Raw genomic sequence first — 24,847 nt, 5'->3', positions numbered from 1 at the left:
AAAACAAAACCGAGCCCATTTATAAAATAAAATAAAATAAAATAATAAATTCAATTTTTTTAATTTCTTAATTTTATTTAGAAAAAAAAATGACCATATTTTCCTAATTATTATTTAATTTTTACTGTACTATAAACCCCAGCGCAGCACATTTCGCCGGAAGTGGAAGCCGCCTCCCTCTCGAATTTAGACCCAAATCGAAAAGCCCTCAGCGACTAGCGTGATCTTGCTTTCTCCTTCTCCCTCTCTACCAACCCAGGCCTGACCCAGAAGCTCACTGCCTCTCTCTCGAAACCCCTCCCAGGTTTATGTGTTAAGCTACAGAAACGAAGCAAGTTTGTCTCTGGGATTGTCGTATTTCACAGGTTTGCTTTCTATAGTCTTTATTCCGGATTCTAGTGAATTATTTCGTTTGTTAATTGTTAAGAATTGAGTGAACTGATAAATTTCTTCGTGGAACAGTGAAGAAGCTAGGAATTTGAGAAATGGCAAGCCAAGTAGCTAGTACTTTCAATGGCAACATGAAGGCAATGCTCCTTTACTTTTACTCTAGTGCTTATTAATCATTGGAATGATTGTGTGATGCATATTGTAGTTCCTTACGTATTAGAAATTGGCTTCTTATTTGCTGCACGCCAAGTGTATGTAGAATTTATTTGTGGATTTTCTTTTCGTTTCTGTTGCAATCTATTGATGAGTTTGTGAAATTTGTTTATTTTTTTCGTTTGGAGTGTCATTAAGTTGTGGTTGTGATTATGTGTGTTATTGTATAGTTGGTTTTGAAAATGATACAGTGTCTAGTAGTTCTTGTTACATAATCTCATGCCACTGTTAGAGGAAATGTTTATTTGGAAACTCAGGTACACCTGTCTGTGTACTTTAATTGATAAGGGACGTTGAATTAATAAATTATGGACACTCAGAAGTCTTGTAGGCAATTTATTGTAGTTTGGACGACATGCTTTGAAATTTTAGGTTAATATGGTCAATATTTTGTTTTGTGTTTGATGTGTTATGTGCTGTGTTTAATTGACAAGTTATTTTATCTTGGACAAGTGGGATTTTGGCATGGCAACATCATAAAAAGGAGTAGGACACCCCTCCGAGTGGGCTAGAGATTCTATAGTGGACTATTTGGTATTCCATTTTTAAGAACAATTACGGGTTTTCAATTTGGATGATTCATGAAGGAAAGTTTATATAGTAGCTGAAGAAGCATTTGGGTTCAATTACTTCAATTATGTTTTTCTAATAAGAAACAAAACTTTTCATTGAAAAAATGAAAAGAGACTTGTGCTTAAAAGATACAAACTATAAAAGGGAGCGAAAAAAGGAAATAAAAGTTACAATGGATGCTGCAAAACCAAATGAGGCAAAAAATCTTGAAAAAATATCCAGCCAGTAGATTGGAAAGAGCATACTAAGTAGAGGCGAACAAACAAATTGAGCCAAACCAAACTATAAGCATAAATTGAGCCAGAAAGCATGAACAACAAAAGAGCATTGAAAGGACTGATGATTGCCAAAATGCTAAGAGGACGAAGAAGAATAAACCAACTACAATGAAAGGCTGAGATCCCCTCTACTTCAATAGAAAAATGCTAAAACAAGGGACATTCCAAAATAAAATCTTCGACCAATGACCAAATGCAAAGCAACTAAAATCTTGCCAATGGCAGCAACAAGAAAACCCGCCAACCACTTTCAAAGTCCATAAGAACTTAATAAATGTAGCATCAAGATTAAATCTTAACTTGAGGAGACAAAGGATGAATTTCTTTCATCTACAATCCAATACCTTTATTGAAGATGAAAACTTGGGAGGAACTGAACTGATCCTTGCAACTGGTGTTAAAGATTGATTACAGAATGTTCTTGGCTCTACACTGCTCAAACTAATTTCAGATTCATCTTCAGAATCAATATCATTCATACAAGAATGGAGGACAATATCCTTTGGACGAGATTCGCCTTTAATTTAGTTATCATTGGACCCTCGAGGGGAAATTATTGATTGGCTGAATGAATTAGAAGAACAAGGCATCTGTTGGTTCAGCTGCTTATCATGAGGCAATAATTCCTGATTAGTAGGAATGAGCAGCCTTACACAAAATTCTTCAAAAATATTAGCATTAAGATTTGAATATTCTTTAGAGAGAGAAGGGGCCTTCATCCGAGAATAATAAAAGAGGAAATGAGTCTTTAAAAATAGAAAGCTTATGAGATTCCTTAGAAACTCAAGGGACAACTTGGGAGGGCTGAGTGGAAATATCATCAACATTTACTTCATCCTTAGGGGTTACCTTATTATCATCCTTAAAGATAGAGAGTTGACTGATCAGACACTTCATTAGTTATGACAAACCGGCATTAGTGGGATGATGATTGGTCGTACTAATAATTTTTACGACATTCTAATTTTCTGGTTGGGCAATAGAGTCAGTTGACTTACGAAATGCTAGTGATTCAAGAGTTGGGGCCTTTGAAATGCAATTCTCGTTTAATCAACCTCCTCAACATGCAGTCAAGGAGTATTACATATTAAATACAATCTCTCTTGAGTGATTAATAGGTGTTCCAACCCTGAACAAAAGAAGTCTCTTTAATACCTGATGTTTCTGGAACAGATTCCAAAACGTATGATTCTACTTCCAAACCATGCTAATAAGTCACATTAATAGCTACATCCTCTATCCTTTTAAATGCTTCTTCGCTTGAATTGGTATCGGATTCACACCCTTATCAAATGGTTCATTAGGTAATACTTCAACCTCGTCTTCTGGTGAAAGTAATGCGCACTGCCAACGCAACTTTTTCATCTTCTATTACGGATTGAACTCGGAAAAAGTCAAATGGAATCCTATAGTCACAAAGATCCAAATTTCTTTAAAATGGAATCGAAATTGAGGGTGAATCAATAGTTACAATATTCCCAAAATTAAGAGAAGTGTCGCTCCTTACCTTGCCTTGAATTTTGATCATCGCTGGAACGAAGCCACATGAATTTTTCTTTACTTCAATATATGCCGCTTCATAATCTATCATATTAAGAGTTTTGGATAGATTCCAATCAGTCCACCAAAATACACCCTAATTGCTTCAAAGGTGGCTCTGTTCCAGTATTGCAAAGGTAGTTCAATATCTTTCATCTATAACCCCACCCTAAATTTTAGCTTTTTGAAAGACCAATATTCAAACTTCATTTGAAGTGGATATATATTTATCCATTTACCTTCTGTCCCAAGATCACCCCTAAAAGTCTGTCATCCTACATTTGCAAAAGAGCCTTATCAGCCATGAACGGATTTATCACAAAAGTAGCCTAAAAAACTGTTCAATTTCCTTTTCCATATCTTCCATCTATCATGGGATTCAGACGTGAAGTTGTCAATAAAAGCACTCAAATCAAGGCTTGCCACGTTTTCTTCTTTCACCCCAAAACTCATTTCTACTAAGAGGTGAAGATCTTGTAGAAACTGGTAACCTCGTAGAGACTGCTTCCTCTATTCTCTGCTTCCCATCCGAGATCTTACTCACAAAATTTGCATAAGCGACGTTCAATTTATGATTATCATTCATGATGGCATAAACACTGCATACAAAGTTCAACGGACTTGTTAATTTGAGTTGTTGCTATATGCATACATTGTGTAAAAGGAGAAGTGAAGACTTAAAATTCTATATTGTGTTCATGTACTTCTAAACACTTTCCAATGATCGAAGGATCATGTTTTCATGGTTGAAAAAGTTGTTTAGGGATATGGGGGGTTTATTTTGGCACTTCGGTTTCCTGATGTTATGTGGTATATTTGATTGGAAAGAAAGAAACTTTTTATTTGGTCGAAAGTTCATCACCCAGGAACTTTGGTAAGAATGAAATAGGAAGGCTGTTGTAGCGGAGGATTTATTTTCTCTTATTTTTGGGGGTTTTTACAAATAAGTTTTTTTTTATAATAGCCTCTGCTTAGTGTTCTTTGGATAAATACTTCTGTTACTTATGGGTACACAAGCATTAATATTGTTATGCCCTAATAATTTTCCAGAGAGCACTTGCTGGAATAAAACGCATCAATTTGGAAGGTCTGAGGTGGAGAGTGTTTGACGCCAAAGGCCAGGTTAGAATGCAATGTTGATCACTTAACGTTTGGTTTTGCAGATTATGAGATAGTATGTCCAATGGTAGTGATATTTGCCATAAACAGAAACAGCTATTCTAATTCTTTCTACCAGGTTCTTGGAAGATTGGCATCTCAAATATCTACCGTGATTCAAGGCAAGGATAAGCCAACATACGCACCAAATCGGGATGATGGGGATATGTGCATTGTGCTTAATGCTAAGGATATCTATGTCTCAGGAAGAAAGCCCACTGATAAAATTTATTACTGGCATACTGGGTAAGTACTCTATTTTGTTGGTCATGGACATGAAATCATAAGTTTGTTTGTTAGTTCTTTATCTTCATAAAGATTAGAACAACATTTGTTTTGGTGAATTTGAGCTGCCGGTTGAATCTAAATGGCTCAATTTCTAGCTGCCAAAAAGTAGAGGAAGGGGATCATTTTAATGTTGATTTGGTAATAATTTGTTATGCACTGTGTTTCGTGCTTTGTTTTGAACTATGCGTGGCTTGTAGGTATGTTGGCCATGTCAAGGAAAGAAGTTTGAAAGATCAGATGGCCAAAGACCCTACCGAAGTCATACGTAAAGCTGTATTGCGCATGCTGCCACGAAACAAACTGCGTGATGTCAGTTCTTAAATTCATTTAGTGTTTCACAATTTCTGATACCTAATGAATTAACTACAGTTCTTGATAAAATCTGCATTCTTTTAGTTAGTCATTGTTCAGGTATCTTATATTTGAAGCTTTATTTATTCTATTACATTACATGGATGTAGGATAGAGATCGAAAACTGAGAATTTTTGCTGGAGATGAACACCCATTTGGCGACCGACCACTCGAGCCATATATCATGCCACCTCGTAATGTAAGAGAGATGCGTCCACGTGCAAGACGAGCCATGATTCGAGCACAAAAAAAGGCAGAACAACAACAAAATGGCGACAATCATTCCAAGAAAAATCGAAAGAAGGAAGAAAAGGTAGAAGAAGTGATTGCATAAACAGGACCTAATTTCTTCCATCCCAGTGGAGTTTGTTTGGATCATATAATCAGCCATGGCATAGCTGAAGTAGTCTGGAACTCACTCATTTAGTTGCATCAAAGCTGGCTTTAAATTTGGTTGTAGCTTTGGATTTGATATCATTTGTAAAGTTATGATGTCATGTTTTCTTCAATGCCTGAATTTCCATGGGAGCTTGTTTTATTTTCTTTGAGATTCATATCTTTTGCTTGAATGCAATGGATCAGTTATCTATTATCGTTATAAATTAATAATCACTCCAAATTAGGCTTTCTCAAATTTGAGTCAAATATAAATTTATTCTCTGAATTTTTATCTTTGCATAATAGGTTTTGAATTTTAAATTTTTAAACAAAATCCCTAAACCCAAACTATTTTCCAGTTTTGACCTTAAAATGTTCAATCTTTTTGGTTTTTTTTTTTTTTTTAATTTAATTTCAAAAACTAAATAACTTATTTTCAAAAACTCAAAAGTTAAATGACAAATATAACCCTGAAATTTCTTAGGAATTAAGGAAAAAAACAATAAAAAGAAAGGGGAAATTGGAATCCACCGACATAATTGTTTTCTGAAAAAAGAAAAAAAAAATTAATTAATTCAGAACCAAAAAGTCAAAAGTGAGGGAGCAACAAACCGCGTTGCCTTGGTCTTCTCCTTGCCTCCCTCCTTTTTTTCTTTTTTCTTTTCTTTTTCCTAATTTTTCTTTTTACTTTTATTTATTACTTATAATAATAATAAAATATATATACTTTTCTTTTTTACCCTATATCATTCATATATTAATAAATATCGATCTCAACAAATATTTTTTAAATAATAAAAAAAATATTTAAATTAATAATTAAGTAGTTTATTTTACTTCAAAATTAAGTTATAGATATTTAAAATATCGATCTAACGTCGTCGACACCATCTGCCATTGTTGTCCGTCTCGAAAAATCCTAAATCTTAACTTAAACTCTAATAAAGACCCGAAACCATTTTCATATTTCGAAAACTATTAATAAACTAAATTAAAACTTTTGTAATAATACCTATAGCTTTGACAAAAATATAATTTATTTTTAAAAAATAATATAATAATGAGGTATAAAGTAGTGTTAGGGTTGGGGCAGACAAATGAATGGGAAGGAAAGTGAGAGGAAGGTTCCTTCAAAATTGTCTAAATCTGTGTTCACATTGCCACATCAACCCCTCATCTCTTAACCTAAATTAAATATTATTTAATTTAATCTTCAAATTAATGATATTAAGAAAATCATTTTGCTTTTTTCTCCCTCTTTTTTTTTTTTTTTTTTTTNAAAGTCAGAATATTTAACCAATTGAATAAGAAAATACTTTATTTAGCATTAAATAATTATTTGCTAATTTTAAGAAAAATTATGACATAAATATCTAAAATAATTTTAAAATGAAATTTTTTTATATATTTTTTCATTTAAAATTGATGTCAATAATTGAGTGATGTGTTATATCTTATATTGACTTGGAAAATTAGAATTAATTAATTAAAGCTTTCTTCTAATGTTATATTAACTCATATATTTATTTATTTATTTATTTAAATATTTGAGTTGGATGATTAATTTCAGTTACATTCCAAGAATATTCCAATTTCTGATGACTTCATAACAAAAAGGTATAAATTTCATTATTTTTTATTAAGAATGACGTGCAAAATTATTGATCTCTCAAGTTGATCGAGATCTATTTTTCTTAATGTAAATTTGAAAAATTAGATAAAGAAAATAAAAAGTATATAGTAATATTATAACTGTTTAAAATTTTATAATCTCAAATTTCGTTCAAATAGAATAATCCTCGAATACTCAATTTTTATGTACTTTCACGAGTCTCCAACGGGTACGATAGGCTTCCATGCTTAAACGAAGCAAAGATAACGAAGAACGACAAGCTTTTGCTTTTTAACAACGATAAGGACAACAATCTCCAACAAGTTTCCGTTTTACTTCAATGGTAAGCGTTTTTTTATGATGAAAGTTTAGTCTCCAATTGCAAAAAAAAACGATAATGCGTGGTTATGCTTTTCCTAAAACCAATAAACTTATTAAATTCGAGCAAAAAATTTTCATTTCAAACCTTGAAATCTTGTAACAGCTCAAGTCCACCACTATTATATATTGTTTTCTTTGGACTTTTCCTTTCGCTTAAGGTATTTAAAACGCCTCTCCCAGTAGGTGACTAGCTTTTATACCATTTGTAACACATATTGTCCGCTTTGGCCCGTTACGTATCGTGGTCAACTTCACAATTCTAAAATCGTAGATAATATCTACTAGCGGTGGACTTGAGTCATTACACCTCCATTGCAAAAACATGTTTGTTCGACATTTGAATTGTATGCAGACCTCCCTACTGAATCTTTTACCGATAATGGCAACATGAATAGAATTTCACGAGTTTATTTAATAGGCATAAACACACAAATTAGTACTTAATTCCTCTTTCTAATCATACATTTATCTTTAAACTTAATCCCACTCCCTCCCATCGCTTTAGCTCTTACATCACCGTTTCATTAAACTTCGCTACCTTAATTTAATCAAAACAAGCTATCAAACCCATCCAGCCGTCTTAAAACAACTTCCCATTAAACTACTACACAAAATCGTTGCTTTCAATACCTTTTTGGTTGAATTATTCAAACATTGTGATGCAACGATCATACCTGCCCATAAAAATATTAATCATTTACTCCAAATCCAAACTCAGTTCTATCACACATTCAATACTTCTTTCAGATTCTCAGAGCTTCCAGCAATGCTTCTTGCAGAGTTCATGCTTCTTCTTGCTTGCTTTTTCTCCATTCATGGCGGCGCCGACAGCGCAGCCTTTCCATGTCCTGTCGATTCTCCACGTTCTTGTAGAACTTACGTCTCGTACTTCGCAAAATCTCCAGAGTTTTTGGATCTCGTGAGCATATCGAGCTTGTTTGGAGTCAGTGGTTTGAAGATTGCCAAAGCAAGTAACTTGGGATCTGAGACAGCTCCATTGTTTGATGGGCAGCTTCTACTGGTGCCTGTGGACTGTCACTGCTCTGAAAATGGCTTCTTCCACAATGTTACCTACAAAATCAAGAAAGATGACACCTTTTTCCACGTCTCGACCACCACGTTTGAGAATCTCTGCGCTTGGAACATGGTGCAGAAAATGAACCCAAATCTAAATCCAACGAAATTGCAGGTGGGGGCAGAGGTGGTTTTTCCTCTGCTTTGTAAGTGCCCTTCTGAGAAAAACATAAAACAGGGGATTCAATATCTTATTACTTATGTATGGCAACCCAACGATGAGGTTTCTCGTGTTAGTGCCATTTTTAATGTCTCAGAAGAAGCAATAAACGTGACGGATTTCACCGTTGGAAAGCCCATTTATGTCCCTGTTTCGAAACTTCCTCTGTTTTCTCTGTCTTGGCCTCGGAGGAAAAATATCAAACACCTTGTGATCATAATTGTGGCTTTGGGGATTAGTTTCCTGTTGGTATCTTTGTTGGGGGTTTATATTTGGTTAGTCCATAAGAAAAAAACATTACCCATCTGGGAAATTTCCATTTTTGGAATCTCTAAGCTCACAAAAAAGAAGATGACAAAACAGAGCAGGCAGCTGCAGGTTCTTCCTCCGGTGGTTTCCGACTACTTGGGAAGGCCGATTTTTTACGAATTTGAAGTGATAACAGAGGCGACAATGAACTTCAACGAGGGGTTTAAGATTGGGAAATCATTATACAGAGCCGAAATCAATGGAGAAATCTCAGTGGTAAAGGAAGCGAAACAGGATTCAAAGGAAGAGCTAATGATTCTGCAGAAGGTTAATCATATAAGTTTAGTGAAACTGGTGGGATTCTCTTCAGATTATGAGGATAATTTTTACTTAGTTTATGAATTTGCTGAAAATGGGTCGTTGGATAAATGGCTTCATTCGCCATCTCCAGTTTCTTCAGGCTCTGTGAGCTTCCATCTCACATGGAGCCAACGGCTGAACATAGCTTTGGATGTGGCTAACGGGTTGCAGTATATGCACGATCACACTCAGCCAAGCATAGTTCATAGAGATATCAAAACGGGTTGCATCCTTCTTGACTCGAGATTCAGAGCAAAGATTTCAAATCTAGCCAAGGCCAGGCCTGCCACTGGTTCTCTGTCCACAAAAGTTGATATTTTCGCTTTTGGGGTTGTGATTTTGGAGCTGCTTTCTGGGAGAAAAGAAGTGAAGTTATGTGAAGAGATAAGGGAGGTTTTAGAACAAGAACAGAGCAGAGAAGAGAAGTTAAGAGATTGGATGGACCCAAAATTACAGAGCTTTTACCCAATTGAAGGAGCTTTGAGCTTGGCTCTAATGGCGAGGGCTTGTACACAAGAAGAACCTTTGTCCAGGCCAACAATGGCGGAAATCGTCTTCAATCTCTGTGTTCTTGCTGAATCTCCCATTGAAAAGGCAGAAAAAACATGGGTTTCTCTTTTGGAGGCGGATGAAATCGCCGGTAGCCATGGCGTCATTAGAGCTCGTTGAGAGATTCTAACTGTAAATATCATTACATAATCTCATGAATTTAATGAAACGAACTGCAATGATTTAAGCTCGATCTGATATCCTTTTCGCTTATTATGAGTATTAAATCATTAGAACAACTTTACAGCCAAATCCCATTTCATTTTAGCTGTTACAATAATGAAAGCTCTGTTCTTAGGCTTTCTCTGTATTTGACGTACTTCATATGCAAAATAATCTCTCTGTTTATGGACATGATTGAGGGATATGTATCCTTAAATCTCCTCTAATCTATGTTCTTCTTACATTTTACAGATTAAACCAAAAATTTGTAGAAATAACTTATGAACAATGAAGAAATGTAATTCCCCTGTTTTCTGGCATATATTTCTGGAAAACTAGGATTCAAGAGCAAAGGGTGTGCGTAAGAGATCATAAGGAGCCCAAAGAACATCAAGTGGACAAGGCCGATTCGAATCGAGACGAACCCATGGTTTCCCTTTTCCACTCCAATGCAAGAGACTCACCGGACCAGGGTGCAGATTCCTGCAGAGTCCTCGGAAATTGTCGCCGCCGAGGCCATGTTGGTTCCATCGGTGGTCGACTGGGGCAATGAAGCCGGCAAAAACGAGGAGGAACGGTGGGAGAGAGCCGAGTTCGTAGATCCGAATTCGTTTCTGGAGCTCCATCCATTCAATGATCTTGGCGGTGTAATCGCCGTCGCGCCAGCGTTGGAGATCAATGACCATAACCCCAGTGTTGAAGTAACAGGCGTTTCTTCCGGCGAAGGTGAGGGACAGAGAGGGGTTGGACCAGAAAGTGGGGGTGAAATAGGAGGTGAAATTGGCGTTGCAATACTCCGGCGCGGCGAGGACGGCGGTTTCCCCAAGTGGGATAGCAGCGAGTTTGGCAATATCATCGACGAGGATCAAATCGGAGTCCAAATAAACAACGCGTTGGACACAGTGGGGAATCAGCAAAGCCAAGTAGTTGCGAGCGTAATTGAGTGGAGAATCGAGGGCGGAGCGGATTGAAGTGGATATTAATCCGGCGACGGCGGCGACATCAAATGGGTAAACATGGAATTTGAGGTAAGGGAAAGAAGTAGCGATAGTCAATCGGAGAGCGGCGGTGTCGGTGGAAGCAGAGGAGACGAAATGGAAGAAGATGTTCTGTGGGCAAGAGGAATGTTGAAGAACAGAGAGAATCGCCGCCATTGAGCCCCGGAGATAGGCGGCGTCGAGGGTCATCGCCACATGGACGGCCTGATCGGAGCAGAGGTCGTCATCAGAGTGAGGATCAATGGAGGTGCAAGTGGGGGAGTTGTAGAATTCAGGCGCTTCTTTGAACTTCAAGGCGGCGGCGGCGGCGGCGGAAGAGAGAGCAAAGAGGAGGAGGAGGTAGGTACACCGGTGATATGTAGACGGCGGTGGAGGGCGAGGCATGTCGCCGGAGAAGAACAGAGAAAAAATGGAGATTTATTTTCTATAAAATTATGATTAAGAAAGCGAAGAGGGGAAAAGAGACATAAATGAATGCTAAAGAGAGGACAGAGCCATGTTCCTCCTTTTCATTAAATTAATTATACATTTTCATTTCCTTTAATTATACAATAAAATCATCAAAATAACCCCATAAAAATTATAATAATTCTCGTTCATCGTTCATCGTACACAACTTTGAACCGTATTTACCATAATGACTTGAATATCTTTCTTATAGATTAGGCCGACTAGTATACCTCAATTCAATCACGTGACTTGCTACTTCAATTTCAATAGGTTAGCTCAATCATGTGACCCGTGTCACCTCTGTTAAACAGGTCAATTTGATCATGTTACTATTTCACTTCAGTTTAAACGTGTCAACTTGGCCATATAATTCACCACCTCTATTCATAGCTAAAAGAATATTTGTTATAAATGGGTTGATTGACGTGAAATCAACTCGAATTTAAGTTACAAATATGGAGTCTTATTTCATAAAAATGTCAATATTTAATATTTTAAAAAATATGTTAAATAATTATTTTAATAAATAAACATTTTACGGTTTGGGGAATTTTGTATTGGTTCCGAATATTTAGGGTAGCGGAAAGATGGGTAATTTCGAATGGTCTTTTCAATTGTGTTTGACAAAAAAAAAAAAAAAAAAAAAAAACAAAAAAAAAAAAAAAAAAAAAAAAACGGCCACGTCATATTTTGTGGGGCCCATCTTCTCTGTTTCACTACTAATAACTCTTTACCGCTGTTTGACACGTGGCTTTCTCGTGGGTCCCACATTCATTTTAATTATTGTTGATATGTTATTTTAGCCATTTTCTTAGCCAGATTTTCGTTTTAATTAAATTGATTGGATAATTAAGTTTTGAAATAAAGAGGTAATAGGTTGCGTATAAAATAATTATAATAATAAATGGAAAGTGATTTTTTATTTTTAAAAAATAAAATGACAAAAAGGGTAGGGTTCACTAGGCATTACTTGGTTCAATAATTTCAATTTATTACCAACAAACATCACTTTAGGAGGCTATTTTTGGTAATGTATTATTATCGAATGTGTGCATTTTTCAACTCAAACCATCTAATCCTTCAATCATTCTTTACCAATTTCTAAGTTCTTTCAAATTACTTTAATATATTTTAATTCCTAATAATTTATTTGTTTTACTTATTAATTACTCGATGTTGAAAGCTAGGTGTCAATAATTATGCATAAGAAAAGATTAAAAAAAAAACAAATAAAAGTTTTTTATTCCGGTCCTAACTATTATTATCGTGTTAATACAAGAGTATATGATCGACCATCAAAATCATGTCTACATATGTCGAAGCTAAAATGCCCCAAAATGAACTAAGGGAATGTGACTAATTGTCAAATCTTACTGCTCGAGTTATATGCTAACAAAACTGTGTCATTATTTATTTGCGCTCACGTTTTCTAAATTATTTCTCTCAAACATGACCCGAGGCTCAAGCATATGCTAACATTGTCCGCAAAGTCCAAATTTCACACACCTGACTTGTTCGCCAAGTTAGAACAAGTGTCGTACTATCCCGCTACAAGAATGCAATTGTCACATAATCAAACTTTTAACCTCTCCATCAAATAACATTTAAAGTAAAGAAAATGCTTTTTTTCTTTTTTTCTTTTTTTTTGTATAATTTTCTTAACACGTCGCAAGCGGAGAGGACTGCAAGAACGAGTAACTTCTCAACTCCACCCTAATACTCAAAAGCACTTCTCCATCAAAATCATTATGCCTAAGAGTAACATAGAAGTGTTTTGTGAAAGAACACATACTAGGTGGAGTACTTTTAGTCCAAGTGCTTCAAAAGAGTATAAAACAAAGCCCAGCGCCCAGTGAACAGTTTCTCAGTCGAATATGTGAGCAGAGCCCAGAAGAAACTATGTTCTATGATGGGCTGAACGAACACGGTAAGTAACTATGTTCTATGAGTTCATTCATTTCCAATTCTGATGTCAGATTTGGAACTATAACTCAGTTTCAAATGGGTAAATTCTAGACACAGTAGCCAAGCTTTAGCTCAGAACTAACAACAAAAAAGATTAAACGAACCCTAATGAAAGAGAGACCATTTGAGAGATCCCACGTTGGTTGATAATGAAAGAGAGACAATTTGTGAGATCCCACGTCGGTTGAGGAAGGGAACAAAGCGTTCCTTCCTTACAAGGATGGGGAAACTTCTCCCTAGTGTACATTTTAAAACCTCGAGGGAAAACCCAGAAGAAAAAGCTCAGAGAGGACAATAATTGCTAGCGGTAAGCTTCAACTGATACGGAAACTAGCAACAAACCATCAATAAGCACATCCTTCCAACCAGAATCCAGTTAAAGGAACGCCCATGCCTATTAATGTTACCAGGTAGCCAAAAGGAAGTAAAGAAGTTTCAATAGTTTTTGTGAGCAAAATTTCCCAAACCCAATAAAAAAAAAAAGAAAAAAAGAAGTAACTTTGATGTTGAGATGCATTACACAATCATATGAAGATAGAAAATTTGACTGGGAAGATCAGTAATCACTGGATCACTAAAATTACAGCTGAACTTTATTACTGTTGAAGGAAATTTCCTGTGGCAAGGGATGAATATGGGCTGGTTCGTGGGAAAGGAAGAAACATCCAGAAGTCATTTGGGATATCAATAACAAGAACAAACGGGAACCTCACAGAAAGTAAGATCAAGCATGCACATATGTATATTAGCAAATCTACTTCATAAGCACTAAATGAAATCTCTACACTTGTGCTATTTCAACCAAAATGAAAGATCATTCTACCACCAAAGCAAGGCAAGAATCACAAAGACACCAACGAGTAAAAGGAGGTTTTTCAGTACATTATCAGCATGCTGACCTTGACTCGTCGGTTGCTGAAAATGGTGGCCATGACCCCCATGGAATGTGTTGAATGCATAGGGGGGGTAACCAGAAGTAGTCCCATAAACTGTAGCATCAGGAAATCCATGAAACTGGATATTGAATAAAGATGGGATCAGACCACCAAAAGCAGTCGCCAAGGTGAAGTTGCCAATCCTTGCTGTTGACATTGGCATAAAGCCACCAGTGAATCCAAACCCATAGTTTGCAAAGTCATTAGCAACAGGGGGAGGTGCTGTTTGAGGCCTTTGACCAGCAGGGCGACTCGGAACATCCATACCAGAATACCTCTTCAATCTCGGGTCAGATGGTACCTTTCCCCTACCATAAAGAGGAATCAATTTCTCCTGCTCAATAAGAGCCTTACAAACAGGACATTCTTGACATTGTGAGTGATAGTGCAACCATCTATACAGACAAGGCCAGCAAAAGAGATGGCCACAGAGAGTGATAATTGGATCTTGAGCTAACTCGAAACAAATATTGCATTCGAAATCGCCAATATCATTGTTACTGGACGAAGAGGGGTTTTGATTTGGCACGCTTGTTGATTCTCCAAATTCGCTCGCCATTCTAATTTACCGCCCTAAATATCAGCAGCTATAACCACCATTGATTCCAAACGAAACAAAATCAGAATCAGATTCAACAACTCCATACCGTAGCATCAAGATCAAAATCATCAAAACCAACAAACCACGCAAAGAATAGACGAAAAGAAACCCTCAATTCTCAAATCCCAACCCAACACGGATGCTAAAGGGAAAAAAAAAAAAAAAAAAAAAAAAAAAAACACAGAGATTGAACAAGAAAAACAGCTAAAATTCAACGCAAATAGATGAAAACGAAGAGAAAAAGAGTGTCCGATCGACCTTGAGAGAATCGAACTCAGAAATTGTGGAAAGAAGAAGCGTAGCAGAGCAACGTGGAAGAAGAAGAAAATCGATGTTGGTGTTGCCGATCGACAGAATCTTCTGAAATCGGAGCTCTACCGACTTACACATTAAAGAAAGGTGTAGAAGAGCTTATTTTTGTGGTTTTTTTTTTTTAATTATTATTTAATTCATTAATTCATTACGACGAAACGCTGCGTTTGGGATCCCCCAATCCGACGGCTCCTATTTATTTCATCTTTTACTATCCCTAAAGAAAATAAATTTAAAAAATAATAAATTTAATTTTAAAACACAAATTTCAACGCTTTTATTATTAATTTAAAATAACACAATTTTCAAAGGCATTAAAGAAAGGATGGTGGACATTAAAATGGTGGCAAGCCTATATGAACATAGGAAACATAAAAATAGGATGAAAGACAGCTTAGGAACATTGAATTTAATATTATTGGACACGTTTCAACCAATCTTAATTGCATTTAAATGATTGGATGGATAAACATGCAAAAATACTCCTAATCTTTTTTATTCTTTTTTAAACATTCAAATATTTTATGTTTTTTTCTTTCATTATAATTGGATTCTAATGGTTCGAGTCTTAATATTAATTTATTTGCCATTTCCAAATAAATCGATACCTCATTCGAATGAGAGTTATCATAAAAATATGATCGATTAAAATATTTTAAAAGAAGCGAAGGTCATCTGTTATATCAATAGTAGTATGCACATCTCTTTTCAATCACTCAACCAAATAAATTATAAGTTGATGTTTTGTTTGGAATAATCTTGTTAGTGACTTTCTGTTTTCTACAAAACATGAAAGTGAAGACAAAAACATGCTGAAAGGATCATGTTGTGATCATGGTGGTGGCAGATAGGGGTGTACATGGTCTAGGTTAGGTTGGGTTGAGAGATTTTTTTTACGGGCGTGGTTAGATTGGTAATCCAACCCAACCCGAAATTTTTTCACAACCCAATCCAACCCAATCCAACATGGGTTGAGTTCAGGTTAAAAAAAATATATTTATCAATAATTTATAATTAGATAAAAGATAATTAAAAGTTCACAAACAAACACAAATCAATATATAATTATTCCAAAAAAAAAAAAAACAAACAAATTGAATCAATAACAAATAGATAATAAATACGTTAGAATTTAGAATTAAATGTCTCAAATTTATAAAACAAAAATAAATTGAAACTAATTTTTTTTATTAAAGGTATAGTGTTTTAAGTTAAGACAAAGTACCTCGCAAACACATCGTTAATATAAACTTCTTAGTATATTTTATATATTTTTATTTGGCTCCAGTCAAGTTTTGTCCTATGAACCCGAAACCGAACCGAATCAGTTCGGGTTTTAAAAAATGAATCCAAACAAACTCGAAAAGCTAATCCAACCCAACCCCACCCTTATAGTTCGGGTTGGGTTGATCCGGGTTGAATGTACACCCTAGTAGCAAGAAAATGCCAGAATTATTAGGTGTCAATTTTGGATTCTAATTCTTAAATAATGTAGTCAATAATAAATTCGTCTTATTAATTAATTGTCCGTTCATTCCATTGAAATAATTAAAAGTCAGCTTGCTACATTGCTAATTAATAAATTTACCAATAAACATATACCAGAAATAAAATGAGAAATTAAATCATCTATTAAAAATTAAAAAATATGAAGTAGGGAAGGTTAGAGATGAATTAATTTTGTTTAAAATTATAAAAAAATAAAAATAAATAAACAAACTCATAAAGAGTGAGATGGCTGAACCTATAATTAATGAATAATTCCTTTAATTAATTATGTTTCAATGCTTTGAAATATTTTAATTTAATACTTAAGTTTATTCATGCCTTAGATTATTAATTTTTTTATTTAATACACATAGTTTAGTCGTACCTAAAAAATTGTTCTCTGTCATTTTTATTGTGTTAAATTGGTTAGATGTGCGACCTAATTTATATATAATTTGAGAATCAAATATTATTTTTTATCGTTTTAAGCACATTATTTGAAAGAATAAAACCAAATTATTGCATAATTCTTAGGATAAAAGTCAGAAGAATATTTAAAATATGGTCTATTTGATTAAAATATTTACGTAAAAGCATAACAAAAAGTGTAATTAGTCAAATAAAAATTGATTTTTTTTCCTCTAAAAATAAAAATTATAAATTCTCACGAGATTCACGTGCGAAATTCTCCGTTCTAAAATTCCACGTCCACGTGGTGTCTAATTTGGTAATATCATAATTAAATCTATGGGAGTAAGGTGAATAAAAGGGGAGATAAGGAAGCACGTGTGAGAGAGGTTTACACGTGTGGAAGGTTAAAAGGGAAAATAAAAAAAGGTATTTCCATTTAGACCCACACGTTTCCGCTAAAAAATGGCCCAAAATTTCTACATCTCACGAACAGACTCCCTTTCCCCTTTTTCCCCTCAAAGTTCTCTCCGATTTCGCCATTTCCATGGCTTCCCCATGATTTTCACGTAAATCCCACGCTCCGCCGTCTGATCGTTCTCTCTCAACGTCGACGGCGATGAAGGCCGGAATCATGCCGATCACCGATTTAACCTACTGGCTCTCTGAGCACCCCTCGATCGTCGGATTCCGGTGGAGCCATACCCATTCATGGGGTTCCACTTGGTCCTTCCTCTTTTCCTCTATCGTCTTTTACCTCGCCTTCTCCATCGCCATCCATCTCTTCCTCAGCCTCCTCCTCCGTCCCGGCCGCCCCGTACCTCTCGGCCCCATTCCGGCCATTCATTGTCTCTCCATGGCCCTCATCTCCACTCTAATCTCCGCAGGTATCCTCCTCTCCTCCGCTGCTGAGATCCGCGACACACGGTGGTTCTGGCGGCGCTCCAAAACTCCCCTCCAATGGCTCCTCTGTTTCCCTCTAGGCACTCGCCCTTCCGGCCGCGTTTTCTTCTGGTCCTACATCTACTATTTGTCTCGATTCTTCCATATGTTCCGTACCATTTTCACCATTCTTCGCCGTCGCGAGCTCTCCTTCTTCCAGCTCTTCAACCACTCGATTTCAACGTTTATGTCGTTCCTCTGGCTTGAATTTTCACAGTCTTTTCAGGTTCTGGCGATTCTCTCGACGTCGCTCCTATACGCAGTGGTTTACGGGTACAGATTTTGGACGGCGATCGGATTGCGAAGGGCGTGTTTCCCTTTTGTTATGAACTGTCAAATTGCGTTGTTGGGTTGCAATCTGGCGTGCCATGTGGGTGTGTTGATGCTGCATTTTATGAAAGGGGGGTGCAATGGAATCGGAGCTTGGGGTTTCAATTCGGTGCTGAATGGAGCCATTTTGCTGCTGTTCTTGAATTTCTATCTCAAAATTCATGTGGGGAAGACGAAGAGTTGTGTGAAGATCATGAAACAGCAGCCCTGTTCTGGGAATTTGGAGGGTGAGAATTTGAAAGAGAAGAATCAATGAAGGAATTTTGGGAAGAAAATCATGAATTTGGTTTTGGTTTTGGTTTTGGTTTTGTAAAGAGGTAAATATATGAATGTATATTAAATACAAATTCACATATATTGTGTAACGGTAGAAATTTATGGCTGGGGAAAAATGTGTAATGTTTAGGAGACACCTCAGTAGTAGGCCTTCAAATTTTAATGATCATCAATAAATTTATTCCAATTTTCTCCTCTCTCGGATTCCAGCATCTTGTTGTTGTGAACCCGATATGGGATCTCACAACTCACCATTCTACTCGTTCCAAGGTCAATGTCCTTGCTGGCACAAGCCTCACAGTTGGCACCTTGCACAGGGTCAATGTCCTTGATGGCACAAGCCTCAAGTTGGCACCTAATGTCCTTGCTCGCTTCAAGCCTCACAGTTCAACCGATGGGGATCTCATAACTCACTCCTTTGGAGTCGAGGTTTTCATTGGCACACCGTCGGGTGTATATTATTCGTCTGCCTAAGATTACGCATTGAGTTTCTAGGAGTAGATTCATAATAAAAAAAGTGTTTGTGATTGTTCCAGAAGAAATGAAAACAAAAGATACGGTAGAGCTAGGACACTTATTGTACGAGGTCTACCCAATGCTAGATGCCGAGGCACATAATAGACCGATATGAACTTGTTGTTGTTGATACTTTCTTCTCGTTTCCTTCTTCCATAACTCGAGCTCGGAGAAGGAAGAGATAAGAGGGCCCTATGGAGAATGTGGTCAGAAATCCATAATAGAGTCCGACCACAACGACCGAATTGATTATCTTCATGCATAAGGATACTAGATTNCTATTGCAATTTCTAGATTATTATATATACCAATAAATATTATTCGTCTTGACCCATTACATATTATTGACAATTTTAAGACACATGTTCTAAGAATGTTTTGTTCCTTCTCCAATCAAGTGAGACTATAATATCATCCATCAAATTTCTGTAAACGTACTAAAATGAGATTTAAATCAAATTAATGAATATTAATTATATTTTAATACGTTTATTTAATTTATTGGTCACATTTTTTCCATATTTGAGAGGTATTTTAAAATTAATTGTATTTTTTTAAATTATTAAACATCATAGTCAAATATTGTCATGTTTTTCAACTTTAATTTGTAGCTTTCCTAATATTAAATTCCACACTACCATTAATTATTCATTAATATCATTGTTGTTTTATTCATGATTTTATATTGATACATATTACCAGTATATAAATATTTTTATCAAACATCACTCTCCCACCCAAATACAGATTTCCTTTAAATTTCAAATATTTTTAAAAATAATTATTATTATTACTTACATGGAAGAAATTTATACATAACTTGCACGAAAAAAAAAAAAAAAAAAAAAAAAAAAAAANTTAGCCCTTAAGTTATCAACTCAAATCAAACCTAATAACCTAATTTAATTGCGTACATCCATCATAAAACTTAGTTTTTTAAAAAAACTATTAAAAATACGTAATATTATTTATTACATAATTAAAATATTGTCTATTCTCGGTTGGCTTTAAATTCTTGTCATGAGAATCAACGTTTCATGAGTGATAGAATTTTCTGACACCCGTATGAAGTTTGGCCTACTTTAGCAGCCACGTGATGATTCAATGTTTGTAGTAGGTGAAGGAGTTGGGAGAAGCGGAAAGGAACGAACACTCCTGAGTTAAAAATCGAGTCGTCACTCTTGTGCTGCATTTATCATACCATAACTATACAGAATAAAACAATTCAATTGACTTGTAACGAGATAAATTATCGGTAATGTTTTGTTTTAAATTTCACTGCAGTAATTTCCTTTTTTCGGGAAGAACTCAGCAGAGTAATTGTTGTCTTCATTTTTGTTTGCTTTACATGTGATATTATGCAAGAGGGCTTAATAGTAATTACATCCTAATTATTGTGTGAAAAATAAATGGAAAATAAATTATTTTACATTTTTTCGATTTGTGGGTCATGTTTCTTTTAAAGCCCAAACTTGTCTTGGCCCATCAGACTACAAAATGTTATATTATCTTTCATTTTTAGAAAAAAAAAAAAAAAAAAAAAAAAAAAAAAAAAAAAAAANACAATTCGTTTATAATTATTTGATTTTTTATATTAATTTTTAAAAATAAAATCAAAATTTTTAAAACTTATCTATTAGTTTCAAAATATTTTTTTGAATTTTAAAAATAATAATAATAAAAAAAAATACATTTAAAAGTAGTTGAAGTGTACACACATGTAGGACTTGAAAGCTGCAAAAACCACGTGGAATTAAGCGTGATAAATGTCTATCATAAATGTGTATCATGAAGCAGTTGAAAGCATAACTACTAACAAACTTTGGATATTGATATCAACATTGATATTCATTGAGTCAAACGCATAGCAGCCATGATTGAATTTCGTTTTCCATGCTTTTATAACTTTTCTTCTCATTTTCATTCCTACTTATGTTTCTACACCCTTATAATATTGATATAGATAAGATCGAAACAAAATTTAGAAAATGCATTCTCGAGTTTATATCGACTAGTTTAAAATTCAGGTTACGTGCAAGCTTTTACAATTGCATGACCCACTTCTTTCCTAAAAATTCCCTCGATTTTATCGTTGCAATGCTATTGCTATTACCATTCACGTACCCATCGTAAATGAGGTTCGAGAGAGAGTGAGAAGAGATTTCTCCCCCAGTGTATGATGGACATATTGAAGTTATTTACAAAAATGAGTTATTTCTTTTATTTGTAATTATTTTGTATTTATTGATAAAAAGAAAAAAAAAGAAAAAGGGAGGAAAATTGGGTAAGAAGGCAACGGGGGGTATTTTGGGGTTAATGAAAAATGGCAGATGGAGCCATCTCCAAAAGGTTCCAAAATGAGATGGCAGATGGCAGTTTTGGTAATTAGTTTATAAAATCCAAAATCTTACGTTTTGGCATCTCTTTCATGGGCACCCTAAACGATGCTCTTCTTCATTTTAATTCTTTTTTCCTTTTTTATCCTTTTCTTAATTTATAATTACGTCTCTTTTTTTCTTTATTTTTTTTTAATATCTTGCTATCCTTTATAATTAATATCAATTCCCTGGGAACAAAATATATAATTAAATAATTTTGTTTTTAATCTTCTAAAAAAATAACTTTAGAATAAAAGAATACTTATAAATTATTGCCAATATATAGGATTTAATCTAATTTATTTTATTATTTTTTAATTTTAAATAATTTTATCGTTCCATTTTTTATTTTATATCTAATAAATTTATTATATTGTATAATTATATGGTTGGTTTTTCTTTTTGGAAGATTGTACTTTTTTATTCCTATTTATTTACTATTGCTTTTATTTTTATCAAGAAAAATATATGAATTATTAACCAATTTTAAGAATTTTTTTATTCAAAAGATTTTGAGAACATGGTAAAAAGTAAATAATATTAATAAAAATAATGTTTAGAAGGTAATTTTCAAAAGTCAAATCATTATCAAATGAAACATAAATTTTAATTTTTATCTTTTATATATATATATATTCTTTCACCTAACAATTTTAATCAACAATTTAAGCCATAAACTTTAATCTAATAAACTTTATAATAATTTAATTTTACCATTAAAAAAATAATTAAAAAATAATACTTTTTTTTATTTAATATTTAACCTTTAAAACTTGCAATTTATAAAGATGTCGTTTATAATAAGTTCATTCATTGAATTTAAATAATCAATTTCATTACCATAATTGGAAAATAATTATTATAATAAAATAGAATAAAGTTCGACATGTAATAGACAAAAAAATAAAAAAAAATAAAAAAAAATAATTATATATATATATATATATATATATATATATATAAACTTGGTGGTATATGATATCTGAATTCTTGCAGATTCCTATATAAAGCGAAGTCCCTTTGTGTTCACTGATTCACAAACTCTCTCTGTTTCTCTCTGTACAGAGAAAAGAAGAAGAAGAAGAAGAAGAAGAAGAAGAAAGATGAGCTCTGTGAGTTTCGCGAATCCATTGATTCAGAGCAACTCTGTTTTCAACAATTCTCAGAAATTCAATCCAAAATCCTTTTCTTTTCTTCATCCATGGAACCCTTTGTCGTCTTTTTCCTCCAAATCCATTAAAAAACCTTCCTTTAACCTCCGCATATCGGCGGCGCAAACCAGAGTAGAAACAGAGCTCCGCCCGGTTGTTGAACAAAATGACCAAAAAGGGGTCTTCAGTTTCAAAGACTACATGGTGCAGAAGGCTAATTTGGTAAATCAAGCTTTGAACGACGCCGTTTCCCTGCGGGACCCACTGAAGATTCACGAGGCCATGCGTTACTCTCTCCTCGCCGGCGGGAAGCGTGTACGGCCAGTGCTCTGTCTCGCTGCCTGCGAGCTCGTCGGTGGTTCTGAGTCTGCCGCTATGCCAGCCGCTTGCGCCACTGAAATGATCCACACCATGTCTTTAATCCACGATGATCTTCCATGCATGGACAACGACGACCTCCGGCGAGGAAAGCCGACGAGCCACCGTATGTTTGGTGAGGACATAGCCATCCTCGCCGGTGACGCTCTTTTAGCCTTCGCATTTGAGCACATCGCAGTGGCGACAGAGGCGGGGGTATCGCCGGAGAGAGTGGTCCAAGCAATTGGAGAATTGGCAAAAGCCACCGGAACATCAGGGTTAGTCGCCGGGCAAGTGGTGGACATAGACTCCGAAGGGTCTAACGACGTCGGATTAGAACTCCTCGAGTACATCCACGTACACAAAACGGCAGCGCTTCTGGAAGCCGCCGCCGTCATGGGAGCAATCCTAGGCGGCGGAAGCAACACCGAAGTGGAGAAGGTGAGGAAATTCGCCCGACAGATCGGATTACTGTTCCAAGTGGTAGACGACATTCTAGATGTAACAAAGTCGTCGGAGGAATTGGGGAAGACGGCCGGAAAAGACCTGGCGGCGGACAAAGCGACGTATCCAAAATTACTCGGAATCGAAAAATCAAAGGAATTTGCAGAGACGCTAAAGAGAGAAGCCGGAGAAGCGCTGGCCGGATTTGATCCGGCGAAGGCGGAGCCGTTAATTGCCCTGTCGAATTACATAGCCTATAGGCAAAATTGAGGGGTTGAAAAAGAACAGATCTTTTAACACAGAGTGTTGCAAAAACGAGGTGGATTTGTCGTTTAGCGTGTCTTGTTTTAGAGACGAAAAAAAAATTGTGAATTAATGTTTGTTTTCTTCTCAACCTTTATTGTTTTCTTTTCATCAATGTCAATGTCTCAAATTTCCCTTTCTCCCCTCACATTCTTATACTATATTATATTAAAATTTGATGGGTATATTCGTAATATTTCATTCAATAAGGTTACGCCCCATAAACGTAACCAAATTCACTCGGTGCTAGCTTAACCAACTAGAAATGTATAGACACAGGTCCAGTCTCAAATATATGTGCAATTGAATTTTAAACAAATTTAAGCTAAAAATTGATTTAAATAATATTTAATTTTAAATGGTCTTTTTAAGGCATTACTCAAATGAAAATTCAAGGGTTTACATTAAATTTTTTTTTAATAATAATGATATTTTTTTTAATTTTTATTTATTTATTTTATGTTAGAGATATTATTTGGAAAATGCTACCATAAAAGTTATTTTTATTCTATGTCTTCCATTCCATAAATTTCAGCCTTGTATTTAAATTTGATTGGTTAATAAGTGCTTTACAGGACACTTACCATTAAAGAAAAATAAATACAGTGAATAATTTTGTGCTAATAATTATAATTATTTTTTTTTTTTAAATGGAATCTTTTTTCTTTTTTTATTATGAAAAAATTAATTGGAATTTGGAATTTTCATTTAGAGGAAGTTGTTAAATGCCTTACCAAGTAAATGGATTGATTTTTTTTNCCTAAGGAGGGAGCCAACCACAAGGTGGGACATGTCATGCATGCACGTGATGTATGTGTGATTGAACAAGCTTAAAATTTGTACAAGTTGTGTTCGGTTGGTGAAGGCAAACCTTGCCGAAAGTTCGATAAATCCACAAAGTCGGACAAAAAATGTGAATGAGATTTGAATTTTCCTTTAATGCTTGTTGTGAATGTGTTAAAATCATAATGTCGCACGGTTGAAAAAGTACGACTGTGACACCAAACAAGACATCAATTTGTGTTTCTCTAATTCAATTTGAATCCTGTTCATATTTAATCTAATTCAATGAGGAAAACGTATAAAAACCTAAAGGGTTTTTATGTAAATAACTACATTCAATCTAGAGAAGGTAACTTTTGTAATTTTCTAAACTCTTGCTACACTATAATTAGTTCCGTTAACTTACGTATCAAAATTGGTGTGACAAATATTATATCAACGTGAGATTTCTTCTCCTTTTACATGTCACGTTCTCCCCTCTCCCCTCTCCCCTC

At 34.9% G+C, this 24,847-nt stretch overlaps 6 protein-coding genes across 6 annotated transcripts; 4 read left to right on the top strand and 2 right to left on the bottom strand.

Annotated features, from left to right (window-relative positions):
* Positions 1-125: 125 nt before the first annotated feature.
* On the top strand, positions 126-5,383 carry LOC111782260 (50S ribosomal protein L13). Its single transcript, XM_023663098.1, has 6 exons — positions 126-365; positions 463-527; positions 4,044-4,115; positions 4,231-4,397; positions 4,637-4,748; positions 4,901-5,383. The coding sequence occupies exons 2-6, from the start codon at positions 486-488 to the stop codon at positions 5,123-5,125; spliced, it is 618 nt and encodes a 205-aa protein (XP_023518866.1). The 5' UTR covers positions 126-365; positions 463-485; the 3' UTR covers positions 5,126-5,383.
* Positions 5,384-7,658: 2,275 nt separating this feature from the next.
* On the top strand, positions 7,659-9,706 carry LOC111781113 (serine/threonine receptor-like kinase NFP). The gene has a single exon (XM_023661553.1). It carries the CDS (start codon positions 7,929-7,931, stop codon positions 9,672-9,674), a length of 1,746 nt encoding a protein of 581 aa, XP_023517321.1. The 5' UTR covers positions 7,659-7,928; the 3' UTR covers positions 9,675-9,706.
* Positions 9,707-9,735: 29 nt separating this feature from the next.
* Positions 9,736-11,228, bottom strand: LOC111781114 (probable galacturonosyltransferase-like 1). The gene has a single exon (XM_023661554.1). It carries the CDS (start codon positions 11,096-11,098, stop codon positions 10,052-10,054), a length of 1,047 nt encoding a protein of 348 aa, XP_023517322.1. The 5' UTR covers positions 11,099-11,228; the 3' UTR covers positions 9,736-10,051.
* A 2,472-nt stretch (positions 11,229-13,700) lies between these two features.
* On the bottom strand, positions 13,701-15,065 carry LOC111781112 (E3 ubiquitin-protein ligase RNF185). The gene is made up of 2 exons (XM_023661551.1): positions 14,924-15,065; positions 13,701-14,651 (listed from the first exon to the last, which is right to left on the bottom strand). Exon 2 carries the CDS (start codon positions 14,621-14,623, stop codon positions 13,949-13,951), a length of 675 nt encoding a protein of 224 aa, XP_023517319.1. The 5' UTR covers positions 14,624-14,651; positions 14,924-15,065; the 3' UTR covers positions 13,701-13,948.
* A 2,272-nt stretch (positions 15,066-17,337) lies between these two features.
* LOC111781787 (elongation of fatty acids protein 3-like) lies at positions 17,338-18,617 on the top strand. The gene has a single exon (XM_023662484.1). It carries the CDS (start codon positions 17,493-17,495, stop codon positions 18,399-18,401), a length of 909 nt encoding a protein of 302 aa, XP_023518252.1. The 5' UTR covers positions 17,338-17,492; the 3' UTR covers positions 18,402-18,617.
* Positions 18,618-22,297: 3,680 nt separating this feature from the next.
* On the top strand, positions 22,298-23,718 carry LOC111781696 (geranylgeranyl pyrophosphate synthase, chloroplastic). Its single transcript, XM_023662383.1, has one exon. The coding sequence runs from the start codon at positions 22,419-22,421 to the stop codon at positions 23,535-23,537; it is 1,119 nt and encodes a 372-aa protein (XP_023518151.1). The 5' UTR covers positions 22,298-22,418; the 3' UTR covers positions 23,538-23,718.
* Positions 23,719-24,847: the final 1,129 nt, after the last annotated feature.

This window comes from Cucurbita pepo, chromosome LG19, assembly GCF_002806865.2.
Source record: "Cucurbita pepo subsp. pepo cultivar mu-cu-16 chromosome LG19, ASM280686v2, whole genome shotgun sequence".
NCBI lineage: Eukaryota > Viridiplantae > Streptophyta > Magnoliopsida > Cucurbitales > Cucurbitaceae > Cucurbita > Cucurbita pepo.
The sequence above is the reverse complement of the archived record's forward strand: the minus strand, read 5'-3'. Positions and strand labels throughout refer to the sequence as shown.

Coding starts and splice junctions, on each gene's coding strand:
- LOC111782260 (XM_023663098.1), top strand. CDS start 486: ATGGCAAGCCAAGTAGCTAGTACTTTCAATGGCAACATGAAG. Junction 4,116..4,230: donor TGTTTGACGCCAAAGGCCAG/GTTAGAATGCAA, acceptor TCTTTCTACCAG/GTTCTTGGAAGATTGGCATC. Junction 4,398..4,636: donor ATTTATTACTGGCATACTGG/GTAAGTACTCTA, acceptor CGTGGCTTGTAG/GTATGTTGGCCATGTCAAGG.
- LOC111781113 (XM_023661553.1), top strand. CDS start 7,929: ATGCTTCTTGCAGAGTTCATGCTTCTTCTTGCTTGCTTTTTCTCCATT.
- LOC111781114 (XM_023661554.1), bottom strand. CDS start 11,098: ATGCCTCGCCCTCCACCGCCGTCTACATATCACCGGTGTACCTACCTC.
- LOC111781112 (XM_023661551.1), bottom strand. CDS start 14,623: ATGGCGAGCGAATTTGGAGAATCAACAAGCGTGCCAAATCAAAACCCC.
- LOC111781787 (XM_023662484.1), top strand. CDS start 17,493: ATGAAGGCCGGAATCATGCCGATCACCGATTTAACCTACTGGCTCTCT.
- LOC111781696 (XM_023662383.1), top strand. CDS start 22,419: ATGAGCTCTGTGAGTTTCGCGAATCCATTGATTCAGAGCAACTCTGTT.